At 40.9% G+C, this 11,123-nt stretch overlaps 1 protein-coding gene across 2 annotated transcripts; it reads right to left on the reverse strand.

The window, feature by feature from the left end:
- Window positions 1-8,353: 8,353 nt before the first annotated feature.
- FOXI1 (forkhead box I1) lies at window positions 8,354-10,839 on the reverse strand. 2 transcript variants are annotated; one of them, XM_009937507.2, is made up of 2 exons: window positions 10,269-10,839; window positions 8,354-8,960 (listed from the first exon to the last, which is right to left on the reverse strand). In XM_009937507.2, exons 1-2 carry the CDS (start codon window positions 10,837-10,839, stop codon window positions 8,686-8,688), a joined length of 846 nt encoding a protein of 281 aa, XP_009935809.2. In that variant the 3' UTR covers window positions 8,354-8,685. The 2 variants fall into 2 exon arrangements, with proteins under 2 accessions (XP_009935809.2, XP_009935800.2); XM_009937498.2 differs by having other exon boundaries at window positions 8,354-9,239; window positions 10,266-10,839.
- Window positions 10,840-11,123: the final 284 nt, after the last annotated feature.

Here is an 11,123-nt window from a genome sequence, read left to right on the forward strand (position 1 = left end):
AAATCTACACCTCTGCACAGGCAACAAAGAAAGAAACTCAGCAGCTTTGTATCTCTCATTGTGCTGCAGTCCAAATACCCTCCATTGCTTTGCGGGACATCCTGACAAGAGGGAAATTCTGAGGCCTAGATGAACCTGTATGCAGAATGTTTTAAGTATAAAAAGCTTCACCTGATGGCACAAACATTACTCCTCCATTTCAATATGTTGCCTGGAAGCACACATCAGTTCATTTATTGAGCAATGGAGAATCAGCTACTACCTGTGTGATGTAACCATGAAACTTCTGGCATTACAATGTTGAGCAGATTGCTTCTGCAACTGGTGGCTTTGCAGGAGTAAAAGCATGTTACTAGTTCAGCTGGACATGCTGATATCACAGGTCACGTAGACACAAATTAAAAGATGGGGAAAAACTCTCCTGACGTGGCATGCAGTTACATCAGAGCTCTGACAGCTCTTCATGGAACTTATCAGCATGCCAAGGTTTAGCTCTGTTTACCTCTTGGAATTACACCTGCAGAGTTTGATGCTAACACCTGCTTAGTGCCTGCTCACCTTACTTGTCTTATGGAGTCTGCCAGAGGAAGAGAAGCAAGGGGAACCAATTATTGTAACTCATTGCTAGGAACTAGGAGCAAGTAGGAGAGATTTTTGACTGGAAAGGATTGAATGAAAGCACCAGTAAGAGTTTGGGGGCAGTTACCTAACCAAACCATGCCTAACATTTGACGAATACTGCTGGCAGTCTTTGTCACGTAGTGAAAGCATATTTTAAAAAAAAATTTTAAAAGACATTAAGTGCAGAAAGCTTCTCCGGTCCTAGGGTTAGGGTGCTCCTTTGGGGCTGCCTCTGAAATATTTAGCAGAAATGAAGGACCACTTCCAACATTAAGAGACTGTGCAGCAGACAGACTTCACTCTTTGTTTTGGCAACTGTTTCCATTTAAAATGCACTCTGTTTACACTGCATAAGCTATTTATTTTCGTATGAGCCAAACGCATGCATACAGAATTTTCCAGCCTCCTGGTTCTATGACTGTATGAACTAAGGCAACTGGTTTTGCATTGCATCCTGTACTTTCCCTTGTGATTTCTGACTCAGGCTGCTGTGTGAATGTGCTGCCCTACTAATTGCAGGTCTGATCTGCTTCAGTCTACTATGGCATTCCTACATGCCCATGATAATATTTAAATCATTCATATTCACCACTTCAACCGCCACTGAACTACAGTTGCACCTGGTATGAAATGGACATTTAAGAGGTGAAAGCAATGCCATGTTACATTTTAAGGACATGATGCTAATAAGTATAGCTACTAAAATTAAATTTGGAAACTCACCCAGGGAGCTAGAATACTATTAGGTAAGTTAAGATATAGCAAGGACAGTATAGGCAATTCAAGTACATGGATCCCAAACTTTTAACAGGGACCAAAATTATTAGGAGCTCAGTTACACAGTATTGTAGTAGTTTAGGATTGCTTCACTACCTGCTTGCACTGATCTTTTCGGCTCAGAGAAGAATATATACCTATAATACCTCCTTTTCTGTGGTTGTCAGAGATGTGATTCCATGGGATTACAAGCAACATGGCTCCATCTGTTCCAGCAGAAAAGTTACAATTGTGCAGCCTAGAAAGAACTCATTGCCTAAGCACCACAACAGAAGCCTATGTACTAGCAACTGCTTTGCTGCTTTGAATTAAGAGGCGCAGGTTAGCAAATGTAATCCATCCTATGCTAAAAATGAGACTAAAAATCAACAGTAGGAGAATAAGAACAATTAGAAGGACAGATGGGAGACAGATGCAAATAATTTCAGAAAAAAAAGCAAGGATTGTGGCATGAACATTCTGGTGTAATTTACCATGTTCTCAATATTTTTTATTTTTCCCTTGGCATGTTTCTGTTTACTCATATGCTAATCTTAAAAATTGATGCAGGCTTATGCTATTCAGCTGTTCTGTTGATTGTTCCAGTGATGATAATAGGTTAAAAAAATGAGCTTTATTAGGTTAAAAGGGGGATAAAAGATCAGATCAACTCTGGCTTAATTTTTGTGCTACTAATTTAAATCAAAGCAGTTACATGACCTGCTTGATTTGTGGGCGTGCTAAGAATATCAGATACCTACAATCAATGCAGACACAGAATTGTAAACTAAAAAGCTGGTGGCTGTAAAATTGCTGGAGCAAGAACAGAAAAAGGAAGAGCAAAACAAGTTGAAAAGACCTTATTAATGTAAAACAGGATTATGAATGTGCTTTGCTACATACACCCACACCCTACAAATGCTTGAGAGACATGTAAAGATTCTTCAGCTCTCCATTTGTTTAGTTTCTGCTGCTACTACAAATACAAAATTAAGTATCTGATTTCCACGTACCATTTCCACCACCACCTTTTGGTAAGGACAGCAGGTAGCAGGTTCAATTTTTGCTCATCTGGTGGTCATTTCTGACAAAAGACAGCATTTATCTCTGAGCAGAGAAAAATTTTGGTGAGCGGGGAAGCATTTTAAAGTGGTATATACACATACCATTGTAAAAGAAAAATCAGGAAAAACAATCTATCAGTTAATCACTGCCTTAGGCCCCATTCCAGCAAACTACTGCATACTTGCAGAAGCCTCCTGAAATCAAAGAGCATTCAGCAGGGTTCTGGTGCCCACGCTGGTGGTGCACTTTGCAGGGTGAGATTCTTCAGCCAGTCAGTGTCGGCCTAAACAGGCAAGGAGCTGAGCTCTCAAGTTGCTGCTTAAACAGAGGGGAGTCTGGCTTCTTGTTACTTTGCAAGACCACTCCATGAGAGAAGATTTTATTAGGAATCTTTGTCAAAGGAACAATTAGTAGTTTTTTACCGATTGACTTACTTAAATCGGAAACGAGTAGCATGCTAGTTAGAAATTAGGATTAGGTACTACTAGAGTCGGCTTGACTTGCCGCCTTGCTTCTTAAAGAGCAATTGAGATCATACGCTACACAAGGCTAAAACCACAGTTTGCTGCAAAGAGCTTTGGAGAGGAATGCTTTTAGGTTTTAAAAGCAATCGAAACCAAGCTGAGGTAAAGCATAACTTCTATAGCAATTTAGCCAACAAAAGACATGCAAAAATTAGTTTTGGAAAGGTATTCTGAAAATTAATTTGGACATGATCTCAGCAGGCAGTATATCACGCAAGTCCACTCAGGAAGGGTTGTTCTGGGTAGATGAAAGCCCTTACCACCTTACAACAAGATCCACAACGTAAATAAGAAATACTTAAGTGTCTTTCTGAGCAGGTAGTGACAGCCCTGCAGGTTTCTAGCACATGACAAGTACCAACTAAGATGTAGTTAACTGTGATACCTCCAGGACTACAGCAATACAGATTCTTGTAGCTGTCAGCACTTCAAGCAGGGAAAGCCAGAGGTTATGAGATGCGTACAGCAGGCTCTTGGTTCATAATTTACATCCCTTGAGGTGTGGGTACTTAGACAAAAAAATCACATAGGTCTGGGTCAGCTGTTTCCAAGATCCATTGGAAACCGTTGTAAGGATTGCTGTAAAGTGCCATAAACTGGCAGTGTTATGAGTTGGCAAACTTACTGGGAAGAAGTTCATTATTTTCCTCACCTGGGAATGTTTTCACATGAAGCAACAAAGAAACTATTGACATGACTAAACAGTGAAGAATTTCATAATGTATACCATCATGAAAGAAAGGTTAGTCCATTGTAATTCAAAGTGTATCTGGCAAAGTCCCCATTACTATTTACTGGAGAAGTAAATACTGGCAGGACTGGAAAGCCATTTTTCCTTTACTGATACCGGCACCACACCTCTTGGTGTCATCTTTGAACAAGGAGTAACATTTGAGCTTTCATAAGTTCATCATCTGGAAGGTCAGACATTCCAGAATCTTACAGTTAAATACAAATCTTTAAGCCCTGTGGTCTAGCTTTGCTCTTCTTCCACTTTGTAAGAATATTACAGTCTTAGGTGTTTGCTTTATAAGACAGGTATAAATGAAACCTAAGGTATTTGCAAACTCTTTTTGTGATATTTTGCACAGTGTTCTGCAGTTTCTTTTTCTAATATTTTTTCACACATGATCAAAGAACTAAGAAGATCATACTACATTTGGAAAACTAGGTAAACAATAATCAGACATTTCTATTGCTAATTGTTTACCAAACACTGCAAGAGTGCTCATCATTGCATCAGGAGGCTGCAGCATTTTAGATTTGTTTGGTGTGTGACTTAGAAGTCTCCAGTTGTTTACAGAAAGCAATAGCCACACCAAATTTTTCCTCTCTCTTACAAATGGTTTCACAGGGCAGTGTGTGCTGGCTGTCCCCCAGCCTTGCGGTGTGTCACAAAGTATGATGCATCTACACACTGAAGTCTCTTCTCGTAATCACCCCAAAACTGATTCAGCACAAACTATTTAGGTTAACATCAGCAAGTCTTAGTAGCGTTTTTCTTGAGCCTGGTTCACTCTGACTGAATCACAGTAAGAAACGATTACTTAAGCATTTGTGCTGGTAGAGTTATCACAGTGTGAAAAGCACTAACCACCTACAGGAGTGGGTGATGAGCAGTGGAAAGTTCACATGCAGTCAGAACAGTGAAACAGCAGCTTCAAAGTGAGTATTAAACCCTGCATTCATAATCTATGCAAACCACTACCATTAATAAATACCAGCATAGAATGATCTCTGACTACTTTGCCTGCTCCAGTAAAAAGCTCCATAACAAGCTTGGCACTTAAAAGAAGTAGAAAGAACAGACTAAATTGCCATGCAGATTAATTACATTGCCTGCATATTCACTGTAAGGAGAGATTTAGCTGATCTGACAGCTAACAGCTCTCGATTGTGTTCTCATCATTAGTTCAAACTTGGCATCTAATGTTGCTCCTCTGTACTCTTCTCCTAAGCTGCCTGCAATCATCTGATCAACGAACTGGTTTGGGTTTGGCAGATAAACAAGTCTCACATTTATGTTACCATGTTGTGGCTTAATTTTGCTTAAATCCAGTGGGGTTTTTTGTTTGGTTGCTTTTTTTGTAAATAAAGATTGTTGATTACAAAACATACTGTTCACAGTGTAACAGGTTTAGCAAAATTTCTTGAGTTGTAGATGGGGCTCTACCTAAACTGCTGGGGCGTGAGAGACCCTGAAAGTTCCATATTCTCAGCTAAAGCACACCTTCTATTGCAGGACTCCAGGGTTTGCAACTGATCCCATGACTAGGTGGAACAACCCTGAGGCTGTGGTACAAGGGATCCCTGGCTGCCCAGCTCTTTGCCGTGAAACCCCAAATCGCTAACTTGGTTTGGGTTTCAACACCCTCCCTGGTATTAGAGACAGGGCTGAAGAGTCACAGACTCCACTGCTGCAGACCCGGGACACAGAACCGGGAAACTGTGGAGTAAGAACCCACAGAAGGTGTTTCTAATGAGGTCAAGTGACAGCGAAGCTGCCCCAGGGATTCAGCAGCAGTATAGCTCTGATACATGTAGGAACTCATTACTCATTTATCATTAGTGAAGACACACTGCCTGCCAGTGACAGCTTCTAATATTTGCAGATTTACTGTGGCAGAAGGAAAGCAAATACTAATCTATTCTGACCACTTTAGGGCTGGATCTGTTTGTGGTAAGATGGGAGTAGCATTTAAGAGTTAATTCAACATTTAAACCAGGAACAAATAATTGCAGAGTCATAGAATACAGTGTCCACAGCGCTACGTGAAGATAGCTGCATCTCAACACAAAACATACTCTAAGAATGAAATAATTGACCAAGAATCTCTACACACAAAACTACTCAAGAGTTCTTGTAGCCCAAATTCCCTTTTCAAGCAGCATCAGCCAGTAAATATGTTTGTAAATCAGATTATAGGCCTGTAAAGATCAGTGTTTTACATATAGTTACAGGTCCTAGTCGGATGGCTAATTTAATAGCGTAATTAAAACCAACAAAAAAAGCCAAAAAACCACCCCTAGAACCCAGATACTTTTCCCTCCGAAAGCCTTATGTTTACCTTATTGGTAAAATAAATGAATAGGAGCATTACCTTCAACAGAGCAGTGCTGCTGCTCCTGTAAAGATAGTAGTTAAGTTGCCCTGCAGGTGCTACACTGATGTGCAGTAGCTTCAGGAATGCATCAGTATGGCTGGTTATCAAAACCAATTTTCTGTGAAAAACACAAAAATATAGATGAATAAGAATGCTCCTAGTTTGTTTTATTACAAAGTAGTTCTGTTTTGAGGAGTAACAGGATTACATTGCGTGCAATCATCTTTCCACTCCTCCTTGAACAGCAGCTTTATCAACTGAGCTAATGCATCAAGCCAGCTGAACGGTTGCAGGGGAACTTGTTAATCTCTGTGGTCAGAGAACCCATGGAAAACACAACTTTGTCTGTGACGAACCGGCATCCTAGCAGCACTTCCTCATTATGCATGAGCCAAAAGTGGTATTTGGTTGACAGCACCTGGAAAGCAATGAGGCACAAACTCTTGTCCTTTTGCATACATACTTACATGGATTTCCTTCTATGATTTGGGACTGAGAACTAGGAGAAACAAACAAAATGCTGAGTGACAAAGAAGTTGCCTTTTACTGTCTGTTATTGTTCAGCAACATAATTCTTTTTAGCATAATTTGCACCTTATTTTTCCCCACACTTTTGCTCCGGAAGTCCGTAACATTTTCCATTTCAGCACTAATATCCATTTCCTCTCAGTTTTGTGAACCATATGCTCCACAGGAACTATATTTCTGGGCAATTTGTTGTACGTCTGCTGAATCCAAGACGTAACAGCACTGATTGAATGCCTTTCTCAGTTGTCACATGAGCAAGTCTCTCTATAACAAATGCTGCCAAGTGCCGAGTTGCAGGGCATTTTATGGCCCACCTGCTGGGCTGAGATTCTTGGAAGGGCTGTCAAATTCTGAGGGCAGGAGCTACAGCTCAGGCCTCAGCATGTGCCCGACTTCAGAGAAACTCACAGTTATGGCAGAAGGACACCTACAGAAGGTCATCTTGTTTTTTCTTAAGCAACAATGTTAGCAGTGGAGATAGGCTTCAACTCCCAAGTGAGAACTTACCATAGTGGGTACAAAACTATGAATAGTCAGAGCAGCCTTGATAGTGAAAAAGTATAAACACAAAAAGTAAAAAAAATAAGAATGCAGAAAAGATTGCAGTCATATAAGACAATTAGCACGTGAAAATATAGTCTGGTTTCTGAAATTTTACATGATCAGCACCACTTCGCTCCAGCAGGGAAACTCTAAGGATGATTTTTATTTAGGCATAGTATTTTGCATAATAGCAGCCAATTATATTCCTCAGGCATTCCAATTTTAGTTGCCTAGCCATATGCTATCTCAGTCTCTGACTTTCTATGATTATTATACTGCTCTTTCTCTGGGCAAATTGCTTAAGTGAAATGATTACGGAGACATTTGAAGACTTAAGAAGTATAGTACGCACACACAGGTACACACTCTTCTATACAAATGCTTTATTAAAAATGCTTCTGGCGTGGCCCATAACAAAACTATAACCATGTACAGTTTAAAAAAAAAAATCAAGACAAAATGGTATAAATCACAATACATTAATATGTTTTCTATCATTCCAAAAGTCTGGTCAGTGCCCAGATGGGAACAGTTAAACTTACTGTCTATGTATGCTTCAGGCTATCCAGTTTGAGATAATACTCTACATAAACTTGGAACTTGATTCAAGTCTTGGTTTGAAAAAACTTCTTATATATTTTGAAATGTTGTTTGTGGCTACAGTAGAATATAGGAAATATAAGCATTATTTCTAAGGTTTACACAATGACAAACAGCATAGACTTTTACAAAATAAAAGTACAGTACAGGGACCTTTTACAACATCTGCAACTGATGCTTTGAAAGATCCAGCCTTTGGAATTGAAACTCAGAGACAGTTAGACTTTCTATCTACCCTTTTTTCTTCCTTCTCCCACTCCCCCCAAAAATTCAAATTCTTTACTCGGTAGAAATGATTCATGTAGAACGTTAAGATAGAACAAATGTGTTTTCTTCTTGGAAAACATAGGTATTAAATATATATATATAGTCAGGACAGATTCTGTTTTCCTTATGTGAATAGATTTGCATGTGTAAGGCAAAAAAAAAATTGACCCTGTAATTATAATTGAAAACAGTAAGTTCTGACTGCACCAGCAGAAGACAATTCCATTATATTTTCTTATGCTTCCCTTCAGTTTCAAAATGACTGTTGTGTCCATGATGATGCCAGCTTGCTTCACAACCATATTCCCCTTGGTATTGAAAGGGGATAAAAATTTTGCTAGTCTATGCACTAGTGTTAGAGAAAACCAAAGACAGCACTCACCATTCAAGCGTTGGTTGTTACTCACTATATAGTAGTTTTTATTTATAGATCCTTCAGTCTCTCAGAGTTGCACTGACCAAAGAATAAGAAGCTGTTATGAACCCTGATTTTTTATGTGAAGCTGTCGAGTGTGGAGTGTTTGTGATTTGAGTAAGTATAATGGACAACAAGTTTGCAGCTGTCAGAGGGTAGGATGCAGTGTGGGTCCCAGAGTCAACAGGCTACAGCTAATCATCTGCCCACAGATCATTGCCTCTCATAAATAACTATACTTTGGTGTCTTAGAATCCTTCATTTAAACCTCTGTTCCTTCCCTGGAATACAGTGTGTTATTTGTGCTGATATTGCTGTAAAAATGTGTGTTAAACTGGTTGAGCACGGAGTTACTGTAGCCAAGGTGGCTAGAAGGCATAGAATTGGACCACTCTCCCACACCATGGCTGGGGATATTAGAGAGTGGAGAGTAGGAGTTAAAGCCTACCATATTCTGTCCCATTTTGTCAACGGGTTCAGAGTTGAGTCCCAAAGGCACCGGGCGGCTCCCTGAGTTAGAGCCATTGACATACGCAGTCATACTGGAGAGGAAGTTACTAAGGCACGGGCTGCTGGAAGGTGGAGGTGGAGATCCTTTCTCAAGTGAATTGTCAGTCCCTGGTGATGAATTTTCCAAGATATCCTGATGCTCTACAGCTTTGGGGCTGCCAGTCAGAGCACTATCCTCTGATTTCTCAGATACAAGATTGGCAGGGCTAGCCCCAATGTCAGACTTCCTTTTCCTCTTCCTGCGAAAGTTTCCATTGTCAAACATCTTTTCACAGTTCGGGTCCAGAGTCCAGTAGTTCCCTTTTCCTGTCAAAGGGGACACAAGCACATTTTTATTTTAAAAATATGCACACAGACAGCAAAGAGCAGTCATCTAGGGCTTTACAATGTTTCTCTTGTTTCACAGAAATAGTACAATTACATGAGCAAAAAAGTGGGGTTTTTAATCACACAAAAGCAGAAGTCTGTTTAATTCAGAAAAAAGCGTCAAGTTTTGGGATGTAACCTTTAGCCCTGACTCCTCACACAGGTAAAACTACAAGCGGAGCCACTGGAAGCACTTTTTGTTTTGTTTTCCTGGTGAGGAAAGGAGATTTTCAGTATATAGCTGGTCCTCTGAATTTACAGTAGAGAGTAATCAAATCCTATGCTGAGCTCCTCCTCCAGATTCAGTGGGGTAGGATAGGTTTCTAACGAGATAAAACCAGATTTTTGGCCCTCTGTGGCAGCATAATTGAATGTCTTTTAAATGTTCTCAGTGGTTCTCAACACCTATTGATAGAAAACAATGAATAAAGGAACAATCTGACATCATATCAGCCAAGGGGTTGGAAACAGCAGAGGTGTGATTCCAAGCAAAACGCTATTTGAAACAAACGAACTAAAAGCAGCCTGCTCTCCTCTTGAGATTTATTGCTGACTTCCTAAAGCAACTGGATTTCTTTGACAAATCTGAGTTTGCCTTATCCCCTCTCCATTAACTCCCAGTTAAGCCTGACATAAGTCATATGCGTTGCACCAAACAGGTTTTGAATGTGACTTGCTCAATTAGACTGCTCCTGTGCTTGCTGAGCCTTGTGCTCACCCCATCAGTCGGTTCTCAGGAAGACCTAGAGCAGCAAGGAATCCCCTTCCCTGCAGAGACTGAATAGCAACACTGATTCAGACCTCAGCTATGCACAGTTACCTTCTAGTTCAGACCCATGAAAACAGAAGAGCTGCTATGTGTATGTCCTGTATCTAGGCTATTATGTCTCTTTACAACGCATCAGGCATTTTAAAATTAATCAAGTTTAGCTGGAGAGGGGGAAAAAGAGGGGGAGAGAGCTATACCTGGATCATCTTCGTCTCGGGGCACCTTCTTGAAGCAGTCATTGAGAGACAAGTTGTGCCGTATGGAGTTCTGCCAGCCAGCTTTGCTTTTGTTATAAAATGGGAAGTTGTCAGCCACGTACTGGTAGATCTGACTAAGAGTCAGCCTCTTTTCGGGTGCTCCATGGATAGCCATGGCAATGAGTGCAGAGTAGGAGTAAGGCGGTCTAACCAACTTCATAAGCTCTTCTTGGGATGGGAGAGGAAGCCAGCCAAGGTCGGTCCCTCCCAAGCCATGCATGTTAGGCAAGAGCTGCCTTTGCATCCCGTAAGATTGAGGAATGAAGGGACTGGCGTTGGATCCTGGGAGATAGGGTGGCGGAGTAATGGAAGGTCCATTTAGCCAGAGGTAAGGATTGGGAGTGGCGTTGTAATCCGTTGTCTCAAAGGTGCTCGGTCGCTGTGGGCTAGGGATGTTCTGTGGATGGAAAAAGTTCTCATAGTAGATACTCATCTCTGGAGGTTCTTGACCAATATTTGGAAATTGCGGGCTGCAGCGAGGTGGAGAGTGCATTTGTGGATCAAAGGAGCTCATGCTCTAACACAGGCAGCTGATAAGTTGTGACACACCCGTGCCAGTGCTCCTCTCCCGAGACAGGTGCATCACCTGTGCCCTTCCCCATGTACTTATGCACCTGTAAATGTTCCAGCTTGTGCTGCAGGCTCCTCCCCACAGCCCTGAGTGGCTGCAGATGAGGACGATATCCTTTTCGGAATGCTGGCAGTCCCAGCCAGTCACTGATGTCACATCAGCCAAACATGAAAGTTACAACTGTTTATCTTCTTAAATGAATGAAGGAATTTTCCACTAATGTGATA

Source organism: Opisthocomus hoazin, chromosome 23 (assembly GCF_030867145.1).
Source record: "Opisthocomus hoazin isolate bOpiHoa1 chromosome 23, bOpiHoa1.hap1, whole genome shotgun sequence".
Classification (NCBI taxonomy): Eukaryota; Metazoa; Chordata; class Aves; order Opisthocomiformes; family Opisthocomidae; genus Opisthocomus; species Opisthocomus hoazin.

What these genes read in the sequence shown, in the direction of transcription:
- FOXI1 (XM_009937498.2), bottom strand. Translation starts at nt 10,839, where the DNA reads ATGAGCTCCTTTGATCCACAAATGCACTCTCCACCTCGCTGCAGCCCG. An exon ending in CCGAGACGAAGATGATCCAG is followed by an intron (nt 9,240 to 10,265) that starts GTATAGCTCTCT and finishes CCCCTTTGACAG; the next exon opens with GAAAAGGGAACTACTGGACT.